The sequence below is a fragment of the Phoca vitulina genome, unplaced genomic scaffold, assembly GCF_004348235.1.
Source record: "Phoca vitulina isolate PV1807 unplaced genomic scaffold, GSC_HSeal_1.0 scaffold2, whole genome shotgun sequence".
Taxonomy (NCBI): Eukaryota; Metazoa; Chordata; class Mammalia; order Carnivora; family Phocidae; genus Phoca; species Phoca vitulina.
The window spans coordinates 72,442,134-72,457,081 of record NW_022589705.1 but is presented as its reverse complement, the minus strand read 5'-3'; the positions used below and the strand labels follow the sequence as shown (position 1 = coordinate 72,457,081).

The following is a 14,948-nucleotide window of genomic DNA, read 5'->3' as shown; positions in this document are numbered from 1 at the left end:
GGGCAGCCCTGATACGGATCATGGGTGTGAAACAATACTCTCCAATGATAAAGTCACACAGCTGGAAATGCTGAACAGTCCTCAAGCTTTGGTTCCTGTCTGCCACACTGGGCAGATCCTATCGGCTCCTCCAGAAGGCTCCACTCTGTTTGGGCTTGGATGCTGGGAAATGGTCCCTCTGACATATCCCTTGGGAGCATCTCAAACCAAGTCTGTTCCACTGGGCCCTCTGCCAGGCAAAGGTGACCCCTCCACCTCCCCACCCTGTTCATGCGGTGATGTCCGAGAGAGAAGTGTCTTCCAGTGGCCTTGATTGTGTGTGTGTGTGTGTGTGTGTGTGCGCGCGCATGTATGTTGGTTGCATGTTTGGACATGAGCCCTGTGTGTGTGTCTGTGTGTCCATATATGTATGGAGAGTGTGTGCACACTTTGCCCCCAGCGCTCCAGTTCGGTAAAGCTTCCATCACACAGAGCAGCGCTGGACTCTTTCTGCGAGGGCCTGGAGGTGACGAATGTCCCTAGGTGGGCCCCGCAGGCGTGACCGGCCCCACTGTCCCTTGGTGCTGCGGCTGTTGCTGGCCCTTGCGTCTCCGAGCGCCGGCACCCACCTCCTTGCTCTCCTTCCTGCTCAGGTTCCTGTTGGCGTTCTCCCCCCGGCCCCCTTTCCTCCTCTTCTGTCCTGCAATCCCAACAGCAGGAAGAGTCAACAAAGGATGTCCTGCAGCAAGTAAGGAGGCCCCAGGCATGGCCCAGGGCTCTAGGAGGGGCGTGGGGAGGAAGCTGGGCAGGGGGTGGGGTGGGGGGGTTGGAGTCACTGCCTTTTGGCAGTGGGGGTCCCCCTCAAAGCCTCTTCTGACTACTGGCCACTTCAGGGGACCCTGCAACATGGGTATGGAGACGGGGGTCCCAGGAGCCTTTTGCCCCCCATCCCTCGATGAACCAGACACCCTCCTCTTCCTTGTGTTTCCTCAGACCTTGGACCCCAACGGGCTAAGATGTTTGGCACAGCCCTCAGGACAAGCAGGACAGCCCCCAGCTCCTCTGCCCCACTCCACTGCCTCCGGGGGTAGCTGCCGCATCATTGCCAACTACAGGCTGTGTGGCCTTGGTCACATCACTACACCTCCCTGGGTCTTAGCACCCCCCTCTGCAGCCCCATCTGACCTCTGAGGGTCCTTCCAATGCCAACCTCTGCCGGTTCAGAGGAAATGGGGCAATTGGAGGACACAGACACTAAAGCTTCCAACTCCCACCACACAGTTCTGGGGACTGCTCTCTGCCAGCACCCAGCACTGGTTCCCCCAGCATGGCATCTTGAGCTGGGGATTCCCATCTGGCCCTGGCCTGAGGCCCTTTCCCCAGGCAGAAGTGGTCAGACCTCCATGGCTGTCCCTGACTCCCAGCCCCGGGGAGGCAGAGGCCGCAGCTCACCCTCGGGACAGGGCGTCCTCCGCACTGTGCACCTGCGGGTCTCCTTGGTGTCAGAGCAGACGGCGTGGTCCCCACCAGGGGCATGGAGCACCCTTCGAGTCCGCTCCTCGGAGCCCCTCCGGAAGCCACAGAGCCTCTTCTTCTTGGAGCATTGCCCCCACAAGGACCACTCGCTCATTTCACATTGTGCTGGCAGGAAGGGAAGGAAGAGGGGGAGAAAGAAGGGGAGGAGGGGGTCACCCCTGGGTACCCCAGAATGCCCCAGGGGAGCCCTTCCCACCCGCTCTCTGCCTGAGCCTGAGGCTGGAGGCATCTTCAGTCCAGAGGGCAGAAAAGCCCTGGGACGAACCCCACATGGTGGTCGGGGGAGGGGGTGCGGGTGGGAGGTAAGCAGGCTCTCCCTGTCCCTCCCCTGCCTCCACCCCCAGCACCCCCACAAACTCACCAGGACTGCTGCACTCCATGGTGCCGTTGGCGGCCGCCGAGCCCTCGGGACAGGCCGGATAGCAGCGGCCCTTGTGCAGGTACAAGTTCTCCTTACACTTGGTACAGAAGTTGTGGCTGAAGCAGGCCTCACAGTGCTCAATCTTGCACTCTGAGGAGAGGGCCAGATTGGGGGCCTCTGGCTCATCCCCTGTTCCCAAAGTCCCCCACCCGAGGGCACCTCCCCCCAAGGGCAGGACCCTGGCCTGGACCTGCCATGACCACGGGAGAGTCCTGGGAGGGAGGGAAGGCAAGGACAGGGTGGGCAGAGGAAGCCAAAGTGGCCACTCTTCGGGGCTGGCGGGGCCGGTCAGCTAACACCACCCCAAACCCAATCCCAGGCCCTGGAACCAAGGTGAGGCCCAAGCGAGCTGGTTTCAGAGGAGGAGGGCGGGACCCTCTGGGGTTCGTGGGCAGGGAGAGAGAAGGGTCCCGGCATGTCATGGCACCCCAGAGGGCCACCTAATCAAAGGTGAACTGAGGGATGCAATGACCCCCGCTCATGGCTGTGTGGTTTCCTCTCCCCATTGCTGGGTGTCCACAACACCCCAAACCCTGGTTCCCCTCCTGCCCTGAGAAAAAAATCTGCTTGGAGCGGGGAGGAGAGATCCCAGGGCAAATTCCTCTCCCTCTGCAAGGCCCAGTTCCAGGAATGACCTTGGTTGGACTCCTGGGTCCCTCCCTGATCCCCTCCGGTCATCTCTCCCTCCTCTGGGGAAGTTGGGGGAGGGAGGGTCCCAGGGCCCCAGCTGGGAGCAGCCAGAGTCTTTCACAACCTCTCCCTTCCCAGACCGTGGGCAGGGCTGACTTCCTCCCAGTCTCTGGCACCTGAGGCTTGGGCTGCCAGTTTCACAGGAGCTGACACAGCCAGGAATTCCTACCCCAAATACCCTGAGGACCAAGAGGGCAGCCCCAGGGTCCCCCTTCCATCCTCAAAAGCTTCCCACCCTACCACACCAGACCCCTCCTCTGTGCCTCCTGGGCTCTGTGGCTTCTTCGTCTGGCCCCCTCCCTCCTCTCTTGCTCAGGGCCCTGGGTCTGGTTGCAGGTGACATACGGTAAGGACAGCCACTACTGTGTGTGGCGCACCAGACACTAAGGGCTTTCCATATGCCCCTGGCGACAGCCCTAGGGGGTGAAAACTAGCACTCTCATCTTAGAGATGAGGTTTTGAGAGGCTGCAACACACCTGAAGTTATCCAACGAGAAAGAAGCAGAGTAGAGATTAGAACCCAAGGCCGATCTCGGGTCAGCCATTTCCCCTGCCAGCCTCACTGTTGTCAGCCCCCAAAAAGGGCTCCTGTCACTTAGGTCCCATCTCCCTCCAAAGGCTGTTGTGAGACTCAGCTGATACGTGATCTGGAAATGCGTTCTAATCTCCAAGGCTCTGAGCAAACGGGAGGGGCACCGGCATTGTTCACCGGAGTAGGTTCCCTGCCTGTCCCCCAGTAGGTCACAGTGAGCCTGAACAGAGGTGGGACAGCACGTGCCTTAGAGCACGTGGAACTGCAGCTGCTGTGGGAGAGCCACGCCCAGCCAGCAAGAAGACCTGGGCACAGGGGTGGGGGGCGGGGAGTGGACAGGCTAACAGGGGCTCGGATTTCCCTGCAGTCTGTGGAGCCGGGGTGGTTTTCAAGCAGAAGTGTGATGGGACAGGACACATGTTTCAGAAGCATCTTTCTGGCTGCAGCGTGGAGGGAGGGCTCAAGGGAACCGGATGAGTGCTGGAGGACAGAGAAGCAGGCTACTGGGATGGTCCAGGAGAGACTATAGCCGTGAGGATGGAAAGGAAAGGCAGCAGGCAGGGTTTGGTCATTAGATGGATGGGAGAGGACATGAATGACAGGCTGGCTCTCAGGTCGATGACATGAGTGGCCCAGGACACCACCGGAGTGCAGGTTTAGAGGAGGGAGATACGGTTCTGATATGGACTCGTGGAGCTGGAAAGGTGGATGGACTCTCTGAGATGTGGGGCTGGCAGCTGGATACTTGAATCAGGAGCCTCATCTCCCCTCCTCTGTGTCCCCTCTACTCCTCTTGCCTGCCCCCAACAATTCAAAGCACCCTCCCCCAGTGTCCAGAGCCTTCTCCAGCCCTCCCCACACTCACTGATGCACTTGTTCATGTCGGGGTTGCGGGCATCGAAGTATCCAGGTGGGCAGGAAGGCAAGCAGACGCCCACCTGGCGAATGTCGTTCCTCTCCAGCAGGATGAACAGCTTGGGCGAGCACTTGAGGCAGCCGTTGACCTCAGAGCAGAGCTCACAACCTTTGGCACAGGCCTGGCTCCCCTCGGCACTGACTGCAAGGGTAGAACAGGGGTAAGAAGGCGGCTGTAGGAGAAACCTCCCTCTTTCCCAGGCTCCCACAAGGGTGGGAAGTGAGGAGACTGGAGTTTCTTCGTACACAACGAATGTGCTATTCAGAAAGTACAGGCCAGGATGACAGCTCCTCGAAAAGCTGCTTGACAAACCTCCCAGCATCATCTCCCAGGAGAACTGGCACAGATGCCCGAAGCAGGAGACCCCCCCCCAAAATGTCTCCCCAGCTCCAGGTACAACACGGGCTCACTCTCCAGGCTGCCTCGGCCATTTCCCAAGGAGCTACTGAAGCTGCACTTTTCCTGGAACCTACCCTGTCCCTCCCCAGAGGAAGAAAAGCTCAGCCTCTGGTGTGGAAGGAGGGGATTTTTTATCCATGAGAAAGTTTTAAGGTCAAGAAGGACAACGGGTTAAACTGTCTGAGAAAAAGATCGTCTGCTCGGAGACAGGAAAACAACTGGAATAGCTTAGGTCTGGAGCAGTGGTCTCAACCAGAGACGATTTTGCTCCCCAGGGGGTATTTGGCAAAGTCTAGAGACATTTCTGATTGTCACACTGGGGAGGGGGTTGTTGCTGGCATCTAGGGGAGACAGGCCGGGGATGCTGCTAAACATCCTACCATGCATGGGGTGGGGGTGAGGCCACAACAAGTTGTCTGGCTCAAAATGTCAATGATGCTGAGGTTGGGAAACACTGGCCATCCTTTGAGGCAGTGTGATCTCCAGCCCCAGCACGGGGTCTCAACCCTTTGATGCCACTTGTTTAACCAATACTCCCCGTGCCCCTCCCAAGTACCCTGTGCCAGGTGAGCGCTAGGGACATGGAGGGAGGCTCGCCTGACCACTCCAAACTGATCTTTCAGTGGTGACAGACCTGCAAACAGGCAAATGCTGACAGCCGCAAGGCCTAGCAATAGTGAACCCAAAAAGAAGAGAGGGGAAGGAGTCACAAAGAAGGTGCCCTTTGGGCCAACTCTTGAAGAATTAGTAGAGATTTGTCCATCACAAAGTAGAGATGAGGGTCCTTCTAGGAACAGGCCCACAGAGGTAGAAAAGAACCCAAAGGGAACTGCAGGTGATTTGGGGTGCAGCAGGGGTGGAGAGGGGAATGGTGAAAGGCAATCATGCTAAGGAACCTGAACTTGATCCTGCCAGGCAGCGTTTCCCAAAGAGCATTCCTGGAACACACTTTCCCCTAGATGTTCATCAGAGGCTGTGGAGGAAAGGCCACTACGTCAGGGAAGACAGAACCACTGGGTCCGACAGGTCTAAATAGGATTCTTTTTTTTTTTTTTTTTTTAAAGATTTTATTTATTTATTCATGAGAGACAGAGAGAGAGAGAGGCAGAGGGAGAAGCAGGCTCCCAAGGAGCAGAGAGCCCGATGCGGGACTCGATCCCAGGACCCCGGGATCATGACCTGAGCCGAAGGCAGACGCCCAACCATCTGAGCCACCCAGGCGCCCTAAATAGGATTCTTTACCGCAGGGCTTCTTCAACCCTTATTACGCTCCTGTGCAGACGGACTCCCTAAAAGGGGGACAGAGGAAGTTTTATTTCCCAAACATTTTGGCCAAAGAACCCTTGTTTTGCAGCGTTTTTCTTGGGAACGTTCTGACTACTGGCTATTTTTATTTATTTATTTATTTTATGAATACTTTTTAGATAGTTGAAAGCCATCGGCCAAGGTGTGGGACCTGGGCTCATTTACACGTTGGAAGGTTCCTCTGGCAGCCTGGATGGAGACCAGAGACCGAAGGACCATTTGGAAGGAAGCTAACCAGATCATCCAGGTGAGAAAGATGAGAAACATCTTAAACAAAATTCTGCTCAGTTGGAGATGGACAGAAGAAGATTTAAGAGAATCTGGCAAAGGAGACCAACAGGAGGGAGGAGCCTGGGGTGAGTGCTACTGTAGGTGGTGGAACAGTGGGGCCGGTCACTAAACAAGGTCCATCCCACAGGAAGAGAAGCAAGTGGAGAAGGTAACACAAAGAGAGGTTTATGAGCCACTTAGGAGCAAGCATGAAGCGAGGAGCTGGAGATGCAGGCTGGGAGCAGAGCGCCAGGGGGGATCAGAACAGATGGCAGGAGATCACGCAGCATAGCGGACCCTGAGCTCAGGCTGGACCTGTGCCCCAGGGCAAAACACAGTGTCTCGTGTGCCTCCTTTCCCACCACTGGAAACGGACGTGAGGATGTCCTCTCTGGAGGGCCCTGGGAGAAGCACCTGCTGCAGGAGTGATCCCTGATTTCAGAACAGGAATGAGCAAGAGTTAAGAAGGTGAGCAGAAGGGGAAGGGTCAGGAACAAACAGCCATACAACGACCACCAGGACCATAGTAGTGGCTGCTAACTCCTAAATGTGGTGCGCTTACTCTGTTCCCAGGGCTCCTCACGCATTCACTTACTTAATCCTTACAATCCACGAAGCAGGCGTGATTGTTAGTTTGTAAACCTCATTTTTACAGAGGAGGACATGGAGAAGTTAAATGACTTGAACGAGGCATTGCAGCCAGCATGTATGCCAGGCAGAGGGAACAAAGTTTAGGAAGGCCAAGGGCAGGACCACACAAGGTGATGTGGAGGCCAGAAGTACAGGCAGATTGATTTTTTTTAAATATAGAATTGATTTGTATAGAGCCAATGTTAATTAATCAATACATTTAAAAATTAATATTGTTCTTGGTTTAGTTCTTCTAAGAACAAAAATACTCAAATGTTGCATTTGACGTTATGAGGGAGCCCTTGGGTTTAATTTTCCACTTTGGGCCCTTATTTGGCTGTATTACAAATTAATAAGTTACTGTAGATTTTACGTACTGCTTCTACTTCAAAGCTACCATATCCTCTATTATTCAAGGTTTTTACTGAGTTCATTGTTCAAATGAATGTTCCCAAATAAAAATTTAAAAAATCTTTTTTTTAAAAAAAAAAGTGGGGCACCTGGGTGGCTCAGTCATTAAGCGTCTGCCTTCGGCTCAGGTCATGATCCCAGGGTCCTGGCATCGAGCCCCGCATCGGGCTCCCTGCTCAGTGGGAAGTCTGCTTCTCCCTCTCCCACTCCCCCTGCTTGTGTTCCTGCTCTCGCTATCTCTCTCTCTGGCAAATAAATAAAAATGTTTAAAAATCTTAAAAAAAAAAAAAAAGAAATGAATGTTCCCTCTATTCTTGCCTTGGTTTCAATAACTGAACTGATCCCGGCATCCCATTTGCCAGCCAGATAGCTATGTTCCCATGCTTATGGATTCCATCCTTGTCACTTTTTTTAAGGACAGATTTGCAAAAGGCCTTCTCAGAATCCTGCTGCCCACTTCCCATTCAACCAACAACTCATCTCTGTGCGCATTTCTCTTCAGATCTCTCAGTGACAAAGCAAGAGAAAGCGCGGAGCACTAGGGGTCTGAAACCAACATGGGGGGGGGAGCATGGAGGGAGTGGTTAAACGTGAAGCTGGAGAGGGAGGCAGACCAAGATGAGGAAGGGTCTTGACTCTGTACAAAGGAGTTTGGACATTGTGAAGGCAGTGAAGAATTACTGGGGGCTTTAAAATCAGAGACATGGTCAGGATCACTCTGTGATATGGAGAATGGGTTGCAGGGATGGCAAGTCTGAAGGCAAGAAGACGCCTCAAGCTCGAAGAGACAGGGCTGAACTGAGAAGTTGCAGAGGAGTTTACACAGGTGAGATACTCAGGTGGGAGAATCAATAAAACCAGGTGGTAGGCACTCTGGTTGGATGGACCTGGGACTGAGGGCTGGGGAATGCGCAAGCTGAGGGTGACTCCAAGGTGTTGGGCTTGTGTGACAGGGTGGCCCTTGGCCCTTCACCGAAAGGGGACCACAGGAGGAGGAGCAGGTTTGGGTGGAGGAATGATGAGTAGTCAGGTTTTAGATGTGTTGAGGTTGTGGCTCCTGTGGGACATCTGGGGGAAGGTGTCTATTAGGCAGTTGAACCTGTGGGTCTGGAACTCAAGAGAAACATTTTGCCTGGAGACTGCAATGTGGAGTACTTAACATGAAAACAGTCATAAAGGCATGGGGGTCCATGAGACAGAAAGGACAGTGGGTCGAGAGAGTGAACAAAGGAACCAGGAATTTAAGGGAAGGGCAGAAAAAAGAAAGGCCATTCAAAAGCACAGTGAATATGAAAGCCAAGAGCAGAGAGCACTGGGCAGGGCAGAGAGGGGTCGCCATGCCAATGCTGCTGAGGTGTCAGGCAAGGAGGCAGCAATAGCGCCCCTGATGGGGGCAGAGGGCAGTGGTCGAGGAGTAGAGGAAGGAGAGCCATCTCATTCAAGAAATCAGCTATGGAGCAGGGGAGAGAACCCAGGGATCCATCTGTGGAAACCATGGTCATCAGTGGTTAAATCATGTGAGTGGGAGTCATCCTGAGGCAGAGGCTGAGCAGTGGGTCAACACCCACTCAACAGGTCAGCAAGGAGGAGGGGCTCGGAAAGAATCTGAGAAGGAATCCTGGGGTAGGGGGGGTCGCTGAGGGAGAGTGGGCACAGGAACCAAGTTGCAAAGGGGGAGATGTGCAGGGACAGCTGGGGGGAGACCACGGCTGGCACGGGGAGGTGACCGACTGGCTGACCCCAAGAGGAGCAATTCTGGTGGAGTGGGGGATGGGAAGTGAGTGGGAGGGGTAGAGGTGGAGGTAAAGGGAGGAGAGGGCCAGAGAGCATCGGAGAACATAGGAACAGAGAGGGGAGAGCAGCTGGGAGCAGGGGCTGTGATCATGAGCCTCTGAGACTCCGAGGCTGGGTGAACTGATGGAGTGAAGACCCAAGGATACAGGAGAGTCGCAATGCAGAGCTCAGGTGGTAAGACTGGCCTTGGGGCTTGAGAAAGGGACAAAAGGAATTGAGTTCTATGAAGTTTGGGGGCTCAGGAAGAGGAAGGAGAGCTTATCAAGGAGGAGAGGGGTTCAGTGATGGGCAGGGGTCAGTTCAATGAGGAAAGCGATGCTGGTCAAGAAGGATAGGAACCCAAAGGTGTTCTCAGCTTAGTGATACAGATGCATGGGCAGTGGGGTGCTAGACAGCCACAGGGAGGGGGCTCTGTGTGTGGGAAATGGAGACCAAGGAAGATGGTGGGCATTGGGGGGGGGTGCATAATGATTCAAAGGGAAAAACTGACGCTCATTCATTCCATAGACATTTACTGCACACCTAACACTTTCCCAGAAGTGCTAGGAGCTGGGGACCTAGAGCTAGAGCTGAGGTATAAACAAAGGCCCACCCAGGGATGCGGCAAGCAGGACTGGCTCACACCGTGTAAGTGGATGAGTAATGGAAGGCACTCCCTTACCCAGCCGGCTAGGTGAAGAGGGTGTGCCACACAGGAGGAACAGCCTGTGCAAAGGCTCTGAGGCACTGAACATCCTAGTGCATTCACAGAATGGAAAATAGGGCTTTATGCTACTGGCAGGGAAGGGGACCTCAGAAGGGCATGGCCAGATTCACCACATGCAAGGTTCCTATGCCTATGATGGAGGAAGGTGCGCAGGGGAGGCAGCCTTGTAGGGCTGTAACCTCGCTGTGGAGGCTGGGTGGGCTGGGTGAAGTGGAGGGCCCTCGGAGAGGTCCTGGAGCCTGCTTCCCAACCTCTTCACAAAACCCGCTCACACAGCTCTGCTCCCCCTCCCCCAAGTCCTCAGTGTAGCCCACTTCGCCAGGCCAGGAAGGCAAGGCTGTGCTCCCCTCCATTCCCCTGGGGCTTCTCAGGCTCCTTCATCCATTCTTGTGTAAAACGCTTGCAAATTGATGTTCCTAAAACCAAAACACCCCTGCCTAAAGTCCATCCATGCCTCCCTATTACCAGCAGAATTGAGACCCAACTGGTCTTATTAACTTCTCCACCTGGCCTAAAAAGCTTCCATGAGCTGATCCTATCCGCCTCATCTCTCAACACTACCCCTCAGCTATATAGAACTATTTTTGTTTGTCTGGACACATCACACTATTGCACACCTCTGTGCCTTTGCTCAAGTTGGTCCTTCTGCCCGGAACATTCTCTGCCACCTCCTGAGCCTGACGAACTCCTTCAAGCCTCAGAACTAATGTCACCTCCTCCAGGAAGTCTACCCTGATCTCACTTCCCCACAAAGTCTGGATGGGGTCAGATGGGGGAGTCGGGCTTCAGTGAAGGAATGAGGGCTTCATGGGGGCAGGACTTGAGTAAGGGGCCCAGGAATCACATAGGAGAAGGGTCTCAGTAAGGGGAAGGAGTACTCAATGCGAGGAGTAGTGAATAAAGGTGGGCACCCTGAGGAGCAGGAAATCCCAGCCAGGAAAACATTCAGGAGAGCAGGTGAGGGCCAGCGAGGAGACAAGAGGCTGAGTGAGTGAAGAGGGGGCTCGGGGAGGGGATGGGTCCTCAGTGAATGGGAGAGGAGGAAGTCGCTCCGCCAGGGTTCCTAACTCACAGCTAAAGAGCGCTTTGCTCAATTTCACCCCCTCCGTGCAGGGAGACCATCACCCAGGCCTGAGATCAGCCATTTCTGGACTCAAAACTGGTGTATGCCTCGTGATCAGAGTTCTATCTGGTGTCTTCTGACAGTCCTACCGACTTGCAGTTCCAGATGGCAGACAGAGTGGACAGACCTGATGCTCATCCGCACAGCCAGCCCACCTCCGCACGCTTGCTCCCCACTGCCCCCCGCCCCCTACCCCGTGGCTGCAACGTCTGAGGAGCCACACACCGCATCATGGGCCTCCTTCTTCCCTCCCCACTCCCTGGAAACCCTAGGGCCACATGGTTCATATAACAACGACATGCATCCCGAAGTCTAGACAGAGCTTGATATTTTATAAAGGGTTCCCAACCAATTTACACACAGAAATAAAATCTCCCATAGGCTTTAATATATCCCTTTACAATGACCCTGGCAGCTTTATGGTTTCTATTCAACAAGCATCATCCAGCAACATCTACCCTCATCCCTCTCTGGGTCCTCACTGCACCCCGAGTCTCTCCCCACCCTCACATGTCACTATCAGGGACGTTTGTCACTCACACCACTTGGTAATAAGAACAGGGTTCCCACTGCCGGGGCTGTGACCGGGGGCTGCCTCATAAGTGGACCCGTCAAACTGCTGCCGTCGCCTGGCTGTTGAGGGGACCGGGTCTTTCTGATGCTCAGGCCAGTCCTCTGTTGTTGCTGTTTTCAGTACAACAGACTTGAACCCCGATCTTCGACCCCTGGCTTAGGGAGGGGTGTGTGTGGCTCTGCCTGTGAGTGGAAGTGTGACCACTAGTGTGCGTTGCACGAGCATGAGTGGCCCCTCTCGTTCGCTCGCGTGTTCTCTCTCTCTCTCCTCTCGGAAACAGAGGAGACTGCTTACAGACCGCTAAACTGCATCGGGCCCGTGGAGTCCAAAATACCGGCCGCAAGAGATGAGCAGGGAGGAAAATCAAGGCCTCGCTGCTGATTAAACCTAACCGTCTCTAATTGTGTGTTAAGCCAGGGATTTTCAGCTTCACCAATTCTCTGAGCTTCTCTCCCTGGGCTGGGTTCTGGCCTTGGCCCTGTCGGTCAAGACCCAACAAAACTCCGCTGCCTTTTGACCTTTCCGGGTGGGCCTCAGTCTGAAGGCCTCAGAGTGAAGCAAGAGGTGCTCATGCTGCACGTCAGAGGAGCGTGACATCCCTGATGGGGGACGCTGAAAGGGAGAGAGGCCTTGGGGTGTACCAGAGGCCCCCTCCCACTCCCTAGCCCCGGAGTGGCCACTCCCATCCGTACTGGGCAGGTACAGGCCCCCCATCCCCATCACAGGAGCCTGGCTGAGGCCCCAGGGCTCTCAGGGCTGCCTGGGATGGGATTCTGTGGGGACAGGTTAATCGTGAGCTCCATCAAGCTCGTTTTTAGGAAGACGGGACTCACGGGAATTGGGTTCCAGTATCGACAGGGTGTCCTTAGGCCTATCTGTACAATAAGAGAATTTTAAACTGTGAGAACCCCTCCTTCCAGTGACATCTCACATGAAATCTTGCCAAAAACAGGAAAGAGTGAGGCACTCTGGTTGGATGGGCAGTGGGGCCAGACTCCTTCCCACTGCCTCCCCTTCTGCCCCCAGTATAGCTCCCTGAATCCTACCGCGCAGAGTTAAAAACCACAGGAGTGGACAGTCTCACGAGCCTCCCTACTCTGCTGTCTCTGCCCCCGTGATCTTGGCAGGGAAAGCTGTTGCCCAAGCTGAGTAGGGTTCCTGGCCCCAAGGGGTTACCGGGGGCTGCACTTCAGCCAAGACCCAAAGAAAAGAGCCGTGAACTCCTATCCGTGAGGAGGGGGCCAAACACCCTGGGGCTGGGGCCACAGCAGCAGGGGGACACATCTCCATGGATACCACACAAAGCTGGTGTTATGTCAAAGGGCATAATCCACACACTGGATCCTCACAAGAGAGGGGTTAATCTAGAAAGCAGAGTCTACAAAGGGGAAAATAGACAAAGTGGGTAATCTACAGAGTGGGTAATCTCAACCAATTAATCCACACACCGGATAATCCACAAACAGGATAATCTATTGAGTAATCTACGCAGTTGTAATAGACAAAGTAGAATCTGCAATGGTCATCACAGAATGAAACCACCGATGACCCTCTAGTCCCCAGGCGGCCCCCTCCCGCTCCCAAGGCCAGGGGTGGTCCAGCCCCACTCCATTACTCACTCCGCCTCTGCCTCTTCCCCTTGAGCCCCCGGCTGCCGGCAGCGAGATGCATCCAGCTCAGAACCAGGGCCACCACACACAGCCCAAGCCGCATAGTCACTTGCCAGCTCCCGGCCCCTGGTAGGAGGGGTGGTCTCTGGGGGGGGTGGACAACACAGGGCTCTTGCTAATGCCTGCGGGGCTGGGTCAGCAGCACGAGGCCCAGGCCTGGGCCGTATCCCAAATCCACCATAATCTTAGTTGGGGACAGAGAGGGTGTGGGGAGCCCACTTCTTCATCAGCCCATTGGGAGGTCCAGAGAGCTTTCCCCAAAGGCACCTCAGGGTGTGTCACATGGGAGAACTCTTTGTCACTTCAGCAGGGACACCTCCAAAAACCAACCTGTTGGGGGAGAAGAAAGAAAGGTTAATTCTGGGGCACCATGGGGTTCCCCCAACTTATGCCTCCTACCCTCCCATGTGGTCCCCTGCCCTGAAGACTGTGAGGAACTCAGCATGGTTGAATATGACAAGTTACCCACCTGGCCCCCCTGTAGAAGAAATCTGCTCCTTCTCCTAGGAATTTTGCAGAATCCCCTAACCTGGGACTAGAGGCAGCTGGCTACCCACACAGCTGGAATATGGTAGACACTCACATCCAATCTGTGGATCCCTGGAAACCAGTTGGCCCCACCCCTGCCCAATATTGGCCAGCTCTAACTGGAAGTGCTTCTTTAGATCTATCCTCCAGACCTCATGCTGCAGTAATAGCCTGTGTCTTGAAGAGGAGCTCTCTCTGCCCTTCTGTGAGTGACCCCTCAGCCCTCTCTTCCCTGTGCTGAGTCACCCCTGTGCCTTTCACCTGTGAAACTAGAGCAGTGGCCCCCGACAAGCTGGCAGACTCTGCGTGGCCCTCTGGGCTTGGCGGGAGAAAAGGAAGTAAGGCTTCCCCCGGCCACAGAAACTCTGACACAGCAGGCCCTGCGGGCCTGGCCTTTGTGCGAGGATAAAAGAGGCAGTGATGCCCGCCCTGGCCAGAGACACAGAGAATGGGGATAATCCCCCAGCCCAGCGAGAGCCAGGTCTCTGGACCCGATGGCCGGGTGATGGGGGCAGGGGGAGCCGGTCCCTCCCCAGTGCAATGTGTCTGGAGCCCGACCTGGGAGTCCGGGCCCCGAACACCGCACTGCACACTCGGGATCACACACTCCCGCACATTCTCCCAGCCGAGGCCTGCTCGAAAGCGTGGCCCCGCACACTTGGCTGCAGACCCACCCACGCTCGCCCAGGGACAGGAGGAACCAGCCAGCCTTCAGGAAGCTTTGAAGATGCCAGGGAAGCATCGCCATCCCACCCACTAGCTAGATGCCTCTGGACAAGTCACTCAGCCTCTCGGAACGTCAGTTTCTTCATCTATAAAATGGGGATAAAGATGCCGGTTTCACAGGCTTGCTCTCAGAGTTGGCTGAGTTTTGGCTTAGTAATGAGAAATCTGAAATGCTGGAGTGGCAGTGCCCCTCCCACCCTGTCCCAACCCCTTTCCCCTTGGCCTCTGGGGGAGGCCCCAGGGAGCCCACCTGCATGGGAGATAAATCATTATCCCTCAAGGGAGTTCAGCACTTCCCTCCTCGGCCTCTCCCACCAGCTTTGAAGGCCAGTCACACTCAAGTGGTTAAGCTGCCCCTGTGAGAAGTGTTTACACGAGGCTGACGGGTCCCACCTGGCTCTGCAGCCGGAGCTGAGCCGGGGCGGGGACGCCCCCAGCCACCCCCAAACACCAGCCTCTGCATGCCCCTCCAGTACTCCCTGCGTGAGCTGCGTGAGCCTTCCTCCTCCCCAGCGCCCACCACACACTTCCCTCACCTGCAAATTGCGGTGGGTTGGTCGTCCAGCTGAGTTTATCAAACTGGGGTCTTTAGCCAGAGGCTGGCTGTAGAGCATGATGGTTAAGGGAGGAAGCAGAGTGCTTGGCTTCCAATGTGGGCAATGCTATGTATTAGCTGTTACCACAGGCTAGTTGCTTAGCTGGTCCGAGCCTCGGTTTCCTTATCTGCGGGCGGGTGGT

At 55.3% G+C, this 14,948-nt stretch overlaps 1 protein-coding gene across 1 annotated transcript; it reads right to left on the bottom strand.

The window, feature by feature from the left end:
* Nucleotides 1–518: 518 nt before the first annotated feature.
* On the bottom strand, nucleotides 519–12,999 carry RSPO1 (R-spondin 1). The gene is made up of 5 exons (XM_032417407.1): nucleotides 12,906–12,999; nucleotides 4,024–4,215; nucleotides 1,877–2,026; nucleotides 1,432–1,620; nucleotides 519–679 (listed from the first exon to the last, which is right to left on the bottom strand). Exons 1-5 carry the CDS (start codon nucleotides 12,997–12,999, stop codon nucleotides 519–521), a joined length of 786 nt encoding a protein of 261 aa, XP_032273298.1.
* Nucleotides 13,000–14,948: the final 1,949 nt, after the last annotated feature.

Coding starts and splice junctions, on each gene's coding strand:
- RSPO1 (XM_032417407.1), bottom strand. CDS start 12,999: ATGCGGCTTGGGCTGTGTGTGGTGGCCCTGGTTCTGAGCTGGATGCAT. Junction 4,216..12,905: donor GGGGAAGAGGCAGAGGCGGA/GTGAGTAATGGA, acceptor CTACCCTTGCAG/TCAGTGCCGAGGGGAGCCAG. Junction 2,027..4,023: donor CGACATGAACAAGTGCATCA/GTGAGTGTGGGG, acceptor CCCTCTCCTCAG/AGTGCAAGATTGAGCACTGT.